This window comes from Mustela erminea, chromosome 17 (assembly GCF_009829155.1).
Source record: "Mustela erminea isolate mMusErm1 chromosome 17, mMusErm1.Pri, whole genome shotgun sequence".
NCBI classification, from domain to species: domain Eukaryota; kingdom Metazoa; phylum Chordata; class Mammalia; order Carnivora; family Mustelidae; genus Mustela; species Mustela erminea.
This window is the reverse complement of record NC_045630.1, coordinates 23342672-23357188: the sequence shown is the minus strand read 5'-3', so window position 1 is coordinate 23357188 and position 14517 is coordinate 23342672. Positions and strand designations below refer to the sequence as shown.

At 39.7% G+C, this 14517-nt stretch overlaps 1 protein-coding gene across 1 annotated transcript in view; it reads left to right on the top strand.

Moving 5' to 3' along the window:
* AXDND1 (axonemal dynein light chain domain containing 1) overlaps positions 1 to 14517 on the top strand; it is a 109709-nt gene that overhangs the window by 27763 nt on the left and 67429 nt on the right. The window contains 2 exon segments of the mRNA XM_032318541.1: positions 7396 to 7536; positions 8236 to 8340. Of these exon segments, the coding sequence (XP_032174432.1) occupies positions 7396 to 7536; positions 8236 to 8340 (246 nt within the window).

Here is a 14517-nt window from a genome sequence, read left to right as displayed (position 1 = left end):
TTAATGTAATATTTTTGACTATATTTCCTGTGCTGCACTTTACATCCTCATGACTTATTTATTTCATAACTAGGAGTCTGTACCTCTTAGTCCCCTTCAACTGTTTTGCCTAGTCCTTTACACCTTCCCCTCTGGCAACCACCAGTTTGTTCTCTGTATTTATGAGTCCGTTTCTGTTTCCTTTGTTTTGTTTTTTAGATTCCACATATAAATGAAATCAAATGATGTTTGTCTTTCTCTGTTTGACATATGCCACCTGGCATAATACCCTTTAGGTCCATTCATATCATGAATAGTAGGACTTCCTTTTTTAATGACTGAATAGTATTATTTTATATACACACCACCATTTCTTTTTTATTTTAATTAATTAATTAGTTAATTAAATTTTTTTACCACCATTTCTTTATCTCTTACCATTCATCTTTCTTTTTTCTTTTTTTTAAAGATTTTATTTATTTATTTGATAGAGAGAAATCACAAGTAGATGGAGAGGCAGGCAGAGAGAGAGAGAGAGAGAGAGAGAAGCAGGCTCCCTGCCGAGCAGAGAGCCCGATGCGGGACTCGATCCCAGGACCCTGAGATCATGACCTGAGCCGAAGGCAGTGGCTTAACCCACTGAGCCACCCAGGCACCCACCATTCATCTTTCAATACTTAGGTTGCTTCTATGTTTTGGTTTTTAAAAATAATGCTACAATAAATATAGGAGTGCATATATATTTTCAAATTACTATTTTCATGTTCTTCAGGTAAGTATTCAGAAGTGGAATTACTAGATCATATGGTATTTTTATTTCTAATTTTTTGAGGAACTCCCATATTACTTTCAAAGTGCTGCACCAACAATGCTTGAGGGTTCCTTTTTCTCCACATCCTCACCAACACTTGTTATTATGGGTCTTTTTGATTCTAGCCATTCTGACAGGTGTGAGGTGATGTCTCATTGTGATTTTGATGTACATTTTCCTTATGGTTTAGTGATGTTGAACATATTTTCATGTGCTTTTTGTACATCTGTATGTGTTTTTTGAAAAGGGTCTATTCATGTCTTCTGCCAATTTCTTTGTTTCTTTCTTTAGATTTATTTATTTGTTTATATGAGGAGAGAGAGAGAGAGAGAATGAGCACATGAGTGGGGAGGACAGAGAGAAGCAGGCTTCCCAAGAGCAGGGAGCCTGATACGGGGCTCGACGCTAGAACACTGAGATCATGACCTGAGCCAAAGGCAGATGCTTAACTGAATGAGCCAACCAGGTGCCCCTTCTGCCCATTTTTAAATCAGATTGTTTCATTAGTGTTAAGTTGTATGGTTTATTTATGCCTTTTGGATATTAGCTCCTTATTGCGTGTATCATATGCAAATATCTCCCATTTAGTAGATTGCCTTTCATTTCATTGATGATTTCCTTCACTGTGCAAAAACTTTATTTTGGTATAGTCCCACTTGTTTATTTTTGTTTTTGTTGCTCTTTTCTGAAGAGATAAATCCAAAAAAATACTGCTAAGACTGATGTTAGAGAGATTATGGCTTATTTTTTATTTTTTAGGAGGTTTTTTTTTTTTTTAAAGATTTTATTTATTTGACAGAGAGAGAGATCACAAGTAGACAGAGAGACAAGGCAGAGACAGAGGAGGAAGCAGGCTCCCCACTGAGCAGAGAGCCCGGTGTAGGGCTTGATCCCAGGACCCTGGGATCATGACCTGAGCCGAAGGCAGAGGTTTAACCCACTGAGCCACCCAGGAGTTTTATGATTTTAGGGCTCACATTTAAGTCTTTAATCAGTTTTGAGTTAATTTTTGTATATGGTGTAAGAAAGTGTTCTGCTTTCATTCCTTTGCTATGTTTGCCCAGTTTTCTCAATACTACTTATCAAAGAGACTGTCTTTTCCCCATTGTGTATTCTTGCCTCCTTTGTCATAGATTAATTGACTATATAAATGTCAGTTTATTTCTGGGTTCTCTGATTTATTCCTTTGATCTATGTGTCTGTTTTTGTGCTACTACCACGTGGTTGTGGTTACTAATGCACTGCAGAATAGTTGGAAATCTGGGAGTGTGATACCTTCAGCTTTATTCTCCTTTCTCAAGATTGCTTTGGCTATTCAGGGTCTTTTGCGGTTCCGTATGAATTTAGGATTATTTGTTCTAATTCTGTGAAAGATATTATTACTATTTTTTAAAAGATTTTCTTTATTTATTTGAGAGAGAGAGTGAGAGCAAGCGCATAAGCAGGGCAGAGGGGGAGGGAGAATAAGACTCCCTGCTGATTGGGAAACCCCCTACCAACATGGGGCTTGATCCCAGGACCTCAGGCTTATGACCCAAGATGAAGGCAGACGCTTAACTGACTGAGCCACCCAAGGCCTCCCCGTTGTTAATATTTTGATAGAAATTTCATTGAATCTGTAGATTGCTTTGGGCAAAATGGATATTTTAATGATATTAATTCTTCCAATCCATGAGCAGGGTATATCTTTCCATTTGTGTTACTTTTAATTTTTTTCATCAGTATCATACTATTTTTATAATATAGGTCTTCTACCTCCTTGGTAAAATTTATTCCTAGGTATTTTGTTATTTTGGAGCAATTGTAAATCGGATTGTTTTCTTAATTTCTCTTTCTGCTCGTTTATTAGTATATAAAAATACAACTCATTTCTGTATATTAATTTTATATCCTGCAAATTGGCTGAGTTCATTTATTCTAATAGTTTTTGGTGGAATCTTTAGGGTTTTCTATATTTAGTATTATGTCATCTGCAAATAGTGACAGTTTTAGTTCTTCCTTACTAATTTGGGTGCCTTTGTTTTTGTTTCTTGTCTGATTGCTATGGCTAGGACTTCTTGTACTATGTGTAATAAAAGTGGTAAGAGTAAACACACTTGTCTTGTTACAGATCTTAGAGAAAAGCTTTCACCTTTTCACCATTGTGTATGTTAGCTGTGGGTTTGTCATAGATAGCCATTATTATATTGAGTTTTATTTCCTCTATATCATTTAATTGAGAGATTTTATCGTGAATGGATGTTAAACTTGCCAAATGATATTTCTGCATCTAGTGAGATGACTGTATATCGTTTTATCCTCCATTTTGTTGATGTGGTGTATCACATTGATTTGTAGATATTGACCCATCTTTGCATTCCTGGAATAAATTGCACTTGGTTGTGGTGGATGATCCTTTTAAGGTTTGGTTGAATTCAGTTTGCTAATATTTTGCTGAGGATTTTTGTATATGTGTTCCTTAGGGATACTGGCTTCTAATTTTCTTTTCTTTTCTTTTGTGGTGTTTTTGGTTTTGCTATCTGGGTAATGCTGTCCTTATCAAATGAATTTGAAACAGTTCTTCCATTTTCATTTTTTGAAATAGTTTGAGAATAGATATTAACTCTTCTTTAAATGTTTGGTAGAATTCACCTCTGATCCTGACTTCTGTTGGTTTTGAGAATTTTTTTTTTGTTTATTGATTCAATTTAATTACTAGTAATTAATCTGTTTAGATTTTCTATTTCTTCCTGCTTGAGTCTGGGAAGATTTTATGTTTCTGCTTCTACTTCTAGGTTGTTGAATTTCTTGAGAAATAAATTGCTGTATCCTTTTGTTGAATTGTTCTCTTTATCATTATGTAATGCTGTTCTTTGTTCCTTGTTATGTTCGTTGTTGTAAAGTCTATTTTGTGTGATATAAGTATCACTACCACAGCTTCTTTTCACTTCCATTTGCATGGAATATCTTTTTCCGTCCCTTCTCTTTCATTTTGTATATGTCTTTGTATTTGAAGTGGGTCTCTTGTAGGCAGCATATAGGAGTCTTCTATTTTTATTGTATTTATTATTTATTTATTTAATTTATTTATTTTGGTTGGAACCAAAATAAATTCATTTACATTTAAAGTAATTATTGGTAAGTTTGTATTTATTGCAATTTTATGAATTGTTTCTGGCTCTCTTTTTTTTTTCCCCCAAAGATTTTATTTATTTATTTATTTATTTATTAAGATTTTATTTGTTCATTTCACAGACAGAGAGATCACAAGTAGACAGAGAGGCAGGCAGAGAGAGAGAGAGAGGAAGGGAAGCAGGCTCTCCGCTGAGCAGAGAGCCCTATGTGGGGCTCAATCGCAGGACCCCGAGATCATGACCCAAGCTGAAGGCAGAGGGTTAACCCACTGAGCCATCCAGGTGTCCCAAAGATTTTAATTTTATTTCTACACCTAACATGAGGCTCAAACTTAGACCCCCGAGATCAAGAGTTGCATGCTTACTGACTGAGCCCCCAGCCAGGCACCCTCTGGTTCTTTTTATAGTTCTTCTCTGTTCCTTTCTTCTCGTGCAATTTGATGATTTTCTTTAGTATTATGCTTGGATTCCTTTCTCTTTATGGTTTCTTGTGTATTATAGTTTTTTTGTTTTTTAAAAGATTTTATTTATTTACTTGACAGAGAGAGAGAGACATCAAGAACAGGAAAACAAGCAGGGGGAGTGGGAGAGAGAGAAGGAGACTTCCTGCCGAGCAGGGAGCCCAACGTGGTTCTCAATCCCAGAACCTAGGATCAGGACCTGAGCTGATGAAGGCAGATGCTTAATGACTGAGCGACCCAGGCACCCCTATTTATTAGAGGTTTTTGGTTTGTGGTTACCATGAGGTTTATCTGTAATACCCTATGTATTTAACAGGTATTTATTTATTTATTTACTTTAAATATTTATTTATTTATTTGAGAGAGAACATGCATGTGCTCCTGAGCAAGAGAGAGGTGAGGGAGAGGGGGAGAGAGAATCTTAAGCAAGCTTCATGCCCAGTGCAGAGCCTGACATCGGGCCTAATCTCATGACCCTGAGATCATGATCTGTGATGACCATGAGGTTTATATATAACACCCTTTGTAAGGGCACCTGGGTGGCTCACTTGTTTAAGGGTCATGATCCCTCTCCCTCTGCTGCTCTCCCTGCTTGTGCTCTCTTGCTCTGTCAAATAACTAAATAAAATTTTTAAAAAAAGACCTTTTTATTTAATGGTTTTATCTATTTATTTATTTATTTAAGAGAGAGCATGTGCCTGTGCATGTGAGCAGGGGAGGGACAGAGAGAGAGAGCATGAGAGAATCTTAAGCAGGCTCACACAGGACTCAATCTCACAACCCTGAGATCCTGACCTGAGCCAAAATCAAGAGTCTGACACTTAACCAAGTGAGCCTCAGGTTCCCCTTAACAGTCTATTTTATTTTATTTATTTATTGTTTTAAAAGATTTTTATTTATTCATTTGAGAAAGAGAGTGTGAGCAGGGGCGGAGAGGCAGAAGGAGAAGCAGAGTCTCCATAGATTCCCTGCTGAGCCGGGATCCTGACATGGGACCAGGAGATTCTGACCTCCAGGACCAGGAGATCATGACCTGAGCTGAAGGCAGATGCTTAACCATCTTAACCACCCAGGTGCCCTATTAATAGTCTACTTTAACTTGACAGTTGTTTATGAGACTGACGCGATTCCTACTGCGCTAAGGAGGCAGGTGACAGTTGTTTAAATTAAACATTTGTTTGTATGTATTAAGTAGGTCAGCTCTGTCTCCTGGTCTCAAATGAGTGACCTTATGTAGAAGGCATCTTGTGGGACCCAGTAACGCAATCCTCGCTGGTCTTCAGTACTAGGTGCTCCAGGGATGACCCCTCTGTGAACTGTGTGAACCTTCTTGATTGGGCCATAACTGCTGTGGGTGCACTGTAGGTAGGTGGGGCAGGCTCCTGGCACGGCCAGCTGTGAGGTTCCGCAGGACTGTTGTAGGCATGGCAGTGGGTGGGGCTGGCTCCTTCTCTCCCTGGGGTAGGACTCACTTTGGAGGCATGTCTTTCCTGGCTGAGGCTACCTGCTGGGTGTGAAACAACAGTAGTCACTTTGGAAGACACAGCTGCCAGGGTGGGCAGGTTGTGCAGGGACCTCCACACCTGTGATATCCCTGCTTGTGGGTCTCCACACCAGGGATTTAGTTCTTGATTCTCTCTCTGCCCCTCCTACCCTTTTTCATGTAGGTTTTTATTTATATCTTTATATAAAGTGGAAGTACTGTTGGAAGTACTGTTCTGCTCGTCTTCTGGTCTTTCGCAGAGTAAGTTGCACTGTATGTAGTAGCAGCCTTGGTATGTCCATGGGACGATGTGAGTTCAGCATCTTCCTACTCTGCCATCTTACCCTTTCTCCCCAATGTTGTTATTTTCACTGGGGCAACATGACCTTGGGTTTGCCTAGTGAACACAGATTACCATTTCCCAGTCCATTCTTAGTTTATTGTATCTTGTTTATAGTTTTTGCTCGTTGCCCCTGGAGACATCTGTTCTTTTTCTGCAAGCCCAGTAATGCTTCTGAAAGTATGCTCTGTCATGGATCTAGTTGTAGTGTAATAAGAAGACCCTTCAGATTATTTTGTCCTTGTATTGCCAGGAGGGGAAGTCCTAAAGAAGGTGTGTTTAAAATCGATATTTCCAGTATATGAACTGCATATCAAACTGATAAACTCTCTGTGACTCTAGGTGTTTGAGCAAAGCCTGGATAATTCTTTCTGTTATGGGTGAGATATTAAACTAAATGGCCATTCCAATTCAAAAATACTATAAATTGCCAGTCTCAGGTTTAGGATATAACACCCAGATCACTTTTAATATGAAGAAAGGCTGCTTAGAATGGTATTTGTAATTTTTCATTTGTAATCACTTCCAAATATTTAGTTTTATTTGAAACTGAAAGAAATGGCTTCTTTGGATTTAGGGTCTTTATTCATTTTTGAACAGTTGGTGTCTTTTGACACTTAAACAACTTGGGGAAAGTGGTTTTACTCATTAATTCAACTATTTATAAAAAATCCCATTCTAGGGGCGCCTGGGTGGCTCAGTGGGTTAAGCCACTGCCTTCGGCTCAGGTCATGATCCCAGGGTCCTGTGGTCGAGTCCCGCATCGGGCTCTCTGCTCAGCAGGGAGCCTGCTTCCCCCCCCCCCCGCCCCCCGCCTGTCTCTCTGCCTGGTTGTGATCTCTCTGTCAAATAAATAAATGAAATCTTTAAAAACAAATCCCATTCTATATAAATATATAAGACATGGTTTCTATCCTCATAGAGTCTATAATTTAGAAGGAGATATAAAAGGATTTCTCCTCTTGCTTTACATCTCAGACATCACATTCCAAATGATTGACTCTGCTTAAAATCTTCCACAGTTTATTCGCTTGTGTAAGCATGGCAGGAATATACATGTTAGATCCCTTTCTTTTCCTAATTTGTTCTTCTTGCATATCTTTTATGAGTATCTACTATTTCTTTCCCTAACATTACTTTTTCTTTCATATATTTTATGGCTCTTTTTTCCTTTTTTTGAATGATACCTTTTTTTCTTTCTCATGCAGAGAGCGGTATGTACAAATGCTTGACCAAATTGCCAGACAGATGATTGAGTTCTACAAAGACTTGGTAACTCAGCGAATGATGGACCAGCGCATTCTAGAAGAGCTGTACAATTTTAAGAATGTTATTGAAGAACTGACCAGGTAAAATCTGTGATTATCTTAAACACAAGACACTAGTCAAAACCGTGTCTCTGAAGAGAATAAAAAGAAGAGTAGAATGGTTAAAATAGAGGACTCTTTTTTTTTTCTTTTGGGGATTTAGGAAGAGAATGGAAAGAACTAGATGTAGAAGTAGAGACCTGGGTTACACAGGTTAACACAAAACTAGGGCTCTATGTATGTTTAATAGGGAGATGATTCCTGTTTTTTCTCCAGAATTGAGATGTTGATCTTAATCATGTTTACAGAGCAGTGCCATGATTACAGATGTTAAGGATTAAATCCAAAAGAGGATAAGCATTACATAGCAGTCAAGGTTAGTGCTCATGTAACCTGTGTCAGGATGATTGGTAGCAAGAATGAAGAGGGTAAGATAGGCATGTCAGAAGGTAGGATAGAGGAGCCTGGTGGCCTTGCCTATTAGCATCTGCCTTCTTCCAATTTGAGAAGATCTTTCACATAATCTTTCAGTCCTTTCCAGCTAGCCGGATTCCACTGGCAAACCTGACATAATTCCATCTAAATGGACATGAGATTTCTTGATTTGGTTTACAAGGTGTAAAAACTAGGAAGAGAGATACACATAACTGAGAAGATTCCTGAGTATAAATCGGATTTCCTGGGTAGAAACTTTCTGGAACTCTTCAACTATGGATATAAAATTTCTTCACTCTATTTCAGGGAGTTGTGTCTGGTTCGTGCACATGATATGAAATTAACAAAGGAAGCAGAGAAGGCACACAAGGATTTGGCGCAAGCTCTTTTAGATGCTGAAAAGAATGCCAGGTGAGTTAACAAGATGTTAGCCCTTATGTCATACATGCTTCACACCTTACTTGAAGAAACAAAATTTTATAGAAACATTTGAACTTTTTTATTACAATGGTGCCTGGAAGAGTTAATATATATACAAGGATCTTTTATTTTTTATTTTATTTATTTATTTATTTATTTTAAAAGATTTTTTATTTTATTTATTTGACAGAGAGACATCACAAGTAGGCAGAGAAGCAGGTAGAGAGAGAGAGAGGAGGAAGCAGGCTCCCTGATGAGCAGAGAGCCCGATGCGGCACTCGATCCCAGGACCCTGAGATCATGACCAGCGGCTTAACCCACTGAGCCACCCCGGTGCCCCTACAAGGATCTTTTAATCAATATATTTATTAACTCCTCAGGCACTGTTTAATACATATCTCATTAGTGTCTTCTTGTGTGAATTTTCCAGGGGTTTATCCCTAGACGTGGAATTACTGGGTCATAGGCTCTGCATGGCCTTGTCTTGCTGGGATATTGCCAAATGCTCTAGTCAAACCAGTATATCCTCTCATCAGTGCATGAGATTTCCCCTTTGTCCATATCTTTTATCAGTCCGAAGGGTATGAAAAGGTATCTGGTTTTTGTTTGTGTTTTCCTAATTAGTGTGAGTCTAGTTCTTTTTAAGATTTTAATAGATCTACTATGATCCTAATGTTTTTATCCTATTTTAGAGGTTAGCAAACTTTACCTGTGAAGGGTCAGATGGTGAAATACGGTTTCTGAAGCAACTACTCAATCAACTCTGCCTTCGTAATGTGTGCTACTACATTGTAAAAGCAGGCAAGGGCGATACCAGCACATGGCTGTGTTCCAATAAAACTTTATTTACTGACACTGAAATGTGAAGGTACAAACCTTTACATGTGTCCCCAAATACTGTTATCCTATTGCTTTTTTAACCATTTAAAATATTAAAAACTAAAAATCTAAAATTCTTAGCTTGTATTCTATACAAAACGCAAAGTGGCAGATTGTGTTTAAACCACAGGCTGACATTTACTCTATTTCGTGTTCAGTTAGAGTTCTGATTACTATGAATCTCTTGGATCTATTATCAAATGATATATCTGATTTTTAGTTTTTCTTTTCTTTTTTTTTTTTAAGATTTTATTTATTTATTTGACAGAGAGAGATCACAAGTAGGCAGAGAGGCAGGCAGAGAGAGAGGAGGAAGCAGGCTCCCTGCTGAGCAGAGAGCCCGATGCGGGACTCGATCCCAGGACCCTGAGATTATGACCTGAGCCGAAGGCAGCGGCTTAACCCACTGAGCCACCCAGGCGCCCCTGATTTTTAGTTTTTCTTATTTTATTGATTAAATTATCAAATGATATATCTGATTTTTAGTTTTTCTTATTTTATTGATTAAAAATAATATTATGCTATCATAGAAGGATTTTATGTGCCTTGTAGTAAAAAATACAAACAAGCAAAAATGAATTAAAAATATCAGTTTCACCACCCATAGATTACTGCTGTACATGCTTTAGTGCATATCCTTTTTTTCCATATGTATGTGTGCATACATGCGTTGTTTTTAAATTGTACTGTATATACCGTTATACAGCTTTTTTTTTTTTAGTCAACAGTCTACCTATTTGAGTTAAGTTCACTTTCCAAGTTACCCAGGTCATATTCAAAATTTCCCAGTTATTCCTAAAATATATTTTACATTGGGTTGTCCAAATGAGTGTCCAATATAGGGCCACACATTATATCTTGTTTTAGGATCCTTTTAATTCAGCATAGTCTGCTTTTTAAAACGATGTGTCAAAGAGTAACTGTCTTTTTTTTTTAATGTCAAGAAAACCACAAATGTATACAAAATCTAAATTCAGAGATATATTCTTAGCTTTTATTCTGTTTTATTCCTTACTAGAATGAGAAGGGTACCTTGATCTTTTTTCATGTACTGATTATACTGCTGTTTTCTGTAGATGATTCACCCTTCTGGTCTTAGTAGAAAACTATTCTATACTTTGTCTTCTATCCTCATTCTTTCTTTTTTTTTAAAAGATTTTATTTATTTATTTGACAGACAGAGATCACAGGTAGGCAGAGAGGCAGGCAGAGAGAGGAAGGGAAGCAGGCTCCTTGCTGAGCAGAGAGCCCGATGTGGGGCTCGATCCCAGGACTCTGGGATCATGACCTGGGCCGAAGGCAGAGGCTTTAACCCACTGAGCCACCCAGGCGCCCTATCCTCATTCTTTCAATAGTATCTCTCCATCCTTTTTCTGAGCCCATGACTTTGCTTTCTAAAAAGTAGAAGCGAACACAAGAGAACTCAAGCTCTCACCCCTCCATGTACCCACCCACCTGCATTTGTGCTCATCTGATGCACAGACCCATCTTTTACTGCGGACGAACTCTCTTTTCCTTTCTGAGGCCAGTCTTTCCATTTGTGTATTATTCCATCACCTCATACCTACTCAAGATATTTTCAGCAAATATTCCCGTTTCTCCCATATCATTAATTCTTCCCTCTTCTCTGGATTAGTCCCAATGGTATACAAATATGCTATAAGTACTCCCATCTCAAAAACAAGAACCAAAAAACAAAAAGACTCCTAAGTCTCTTAGGACCACACGCATATCCCCTTCTAGCTATGGACGCATTTCCACCTCCCTCCCCGCTTATAATAATCTTCTTCAAAAAGTTGTCACATTCACTGTGTCTACTCCTGGTCCTCCCTTTGTCACTTGAACCCACTCCAGTCAGGCTTTCTCTCCCCCCGCCCCACCAAAGCACACTTGTTAAAGTCACTAGTGACTAATCCAAAGGTTGCTTCTCAAGTCCCATTTAACTTACTGGCAGCATTTATCAGAACTGATCACTTGCTCTTGCTTGAAACAATGTCTTTCAGTATATTACACTCTCCTAGTTTCCTCCTACTTTACTCTTTTCTCCTTCTTACTGATATCTTTTGCAGATTCCTTTTCATTTCACCAGTTTCTAAATGGTAGAGAGTTCATTCTGTGGATCATTTCTGTATCTATATTCTCTGACTAAATGAATCTCTTCGGTTTCCTGGCTTTCAGTGTCATCAACCTGTATATTCTCAGCTCACAAATATGTATCTACAGGGGCGCCTGGGTGGCTCAGTCGTTAAACATCTGCCTTCGGCTCAGGTCATGATCCCAGGGTCCTGGGATGGAACGCATCAGGCTCCCTGCTCAGCGGGAAGCCTGTTTCTCCATCTCCCACTCCCTGCGCTTGTGTTCCCTCTCTCACTGTCTGTCTCTCTCTCTCTCTCTCTGTCTAATGAATAAAATCTTAAAACGAAACAAGACAAAAAACCCCAAATATTTATCTAGAGCTTTGCCCTTCTCCACGAATTTGTACACCCAGTTTTAATCTTCTCTTTGAATTCCAGACTTAATATGCCACAGCCTCACCCCTTCTACTTAGATGCCTAACATTCCCAAACTGAATTCCTGTTCTTTTTCCCAAAACTACTCCTCTCCCCCTCATCTCATTTCAGTTAACAGTAACTCCATCCTTCCAGTTTCTGGGGCCAGAACTCTTGGAGTCCTTCTTGATCCCCTTCTTTCTCTCATGTCTCACCTCTCCAGTGGCAGAGTCACCTTTTACTACATACACAGAGTCCTCCCCGTTCCCTTCCTGACATTTGCATCTCTTGCCTGCCATGCTGCTGTAACCTCTGACCTGCCTTTTACTTCCACCTGTACACCACCATCCTCTCTTCACACACCAGCCAAGACTGTTGTCCAAAACCGACCTCTGTGCCCCAGGGCTAAACTACAATGCGAAGACCGAGTTTGGGGAGAAAGAGGAATGATAGTGTTAGGTCCGTAATGAGACTGATATAAAACAAAAAAGTCAAGCAAAACTTTATTTTGCGCCAAGCATCGAGAAGCAAACTGACCGTTCCGGGCCACCTCTTACAGAGAGGGCGACCCCTCCCTGCCTTACAGACTAACTTTTATAGAGCAAAGGCCATGTGGTTGGGCCTGGCCACACACAGAGAAAGCTGCACAGTCATGCTAGGTCACACACGGGTGGCCAATTGAATTACAATTCACCTCATAGTAGCTATTTGGTTTTTTTTTTTTAAGATTTTATTTATTTATTTGTCAGGGATAGAGGAAGAGAGAGAGCGAGCGAGCACAGGCAGAGAGGCCTGGAGAGGCAGGCTCCCTGCCAAGCAAGGAGCCCGATGTGGGGCTCCATCCCAGGACGCTGGGATCATGACCTGAGCCGAAGACAGCCGCTTAACCAACTGAGCCACCCAGGCGTCCCCATAGTAGCTATTTGAACTAGCCTATCACCTTGGTCACAATTGGCCCAAAAGGCGCCCAACAGGCGCCCAACAGGCGGGGCCCACGCTTCTTGGTAGCTAGGGAGACCGTATGCACGCCCCACTGTTTGGATGTCTCCACCTGGCCCAACTCATCCCTGCATTCGGGCTGTTATCTCCACCTGATCGGACCCACCCTTGTATTTGGGCTCTGTTATCAGGGACTGGTTGATCATATTTTACTGGTTTCCCGGACTTGCTTTTTAAGTAAGTTCCCATGGGGTGGGGGGTGGGGCAGGGTCAGTGTGGGTTTTACTGCATAAACAACAAAATGGCGGTTCAACCAAGGTGGAGCTGCTCTGGCTAAATAGGCCCTTACAATAGTTTTATTACGTTGCCAGGCAAAGGAGGCCAGAGCAAGCTAATGCCTTCAAAACTGCGGACTGCCCCAGGGAAAAGGCTGAGGGGTTTTATAGGAAAATACAGGATCTGGGTGGTTTTGCTGGGAATCTGGTGTGTGCTGCTGGTCATGTTCCTCATGTCTTCAAGGTTGTCTTGTGACTGGTGATTGTGCCAGCTGTGAGTCTGGTTGCTAGGTTTCAACATTCATACTAAGTTCCCGGAACAGAGGATCCCAGAGAAGCACAAGTGAGTGGGGGAGGAGGCTTCAAGAACGAGGACAAGAAATATTCGTTCAACTCAGAGAGTCAAACAAATGCTGAAGCATTAGTACATCCATCTTGATTTCCATCGGTCTTTACAGTTCTATGTGGTTTTAGTATGATCTTTTAAAATATGACTCCAATAATGTCATCTCTCTGCTCTAAATTCTGCAGTAGCTCCCCATCTTAAAGGGCCATGTTTTTTAAAAATGGTTTACAAGATTCATCCTACCAGTATTTCTCTGAGTTCTCCCACTTTATTTTAGACCTGCTGCCTTTGTGTGCTCCTCTTTGAACATACCAGACAGACTCCCACCTTGGGGCCTGGAATCCTTTCCTTTTTCTCTTTCTTTCTTTCCTTTCCTCTTCCTTTCCACAGTGTGTAGCTTCCTCCCTCCTTCCTTTGGACCTTTACTCATCCCCTTCCATTTAAAACCACAATACATTTTGTACCCTCAGTCCCCTTTCCCTGATGATTTTTTATCTATTGTACTATCACTGCTTAATATGTTTTACTTTTTTATTTGTTGATTATCTCTTCTCACTAAACTTTATAAGGGTAAAGTTTTGTTTTGTTTTGAGTAGTATCTGGCATATAGTAGGCACTAAACAGATATTAATTGAATGAATTAATAAAAATAAGTTAGAACTTTTTAGAAAAGATTTTATTTATTTATTTGACAGAGAGAGCAAGAGACACAAACAGGCAGAGCAGCAGAAGGAGAGGGAAAAGCAGGCTCCCTACTGAGCAGGGAGCCTGATGCAGGGCTCCATCCCAGGACCCTGGGATCATGACCCGAGCTGAAGGCAGTCACCTAACCAACTAAGTCACCCAGGCTCTCCAAGTTAGAACTTCTTTTATGCTAATATCCATTATAAGAACATCTAACGCCAGAGAAAAAGGGAAGGAAATGGAGAATATCTGAAGTAGGATGGATTAGAAATGATTAGAAATTTTTAATAATACTTTAAAAAATAATAACAGGGGCGCCTGGGTGGCTTAGTGGGTTAAGCCTCTGCCTTTGGCTCAGGTCATGATCCCAAGGTCCTGGGATGGAGCCCTGCATCTGGCTCTCTGCTCAGTGGGGGGTCTGCTTCCCCTTTCCCCTCTGCATGCCTCTCTGCCTGTGATCTCTCTCCCTCTGTCAAATAAATAAATAAAATCTTAAACAAATTTATAAAATAATAACATTTTATTGAAAATTAGGAAAATAGAAACAAGTAAGGAA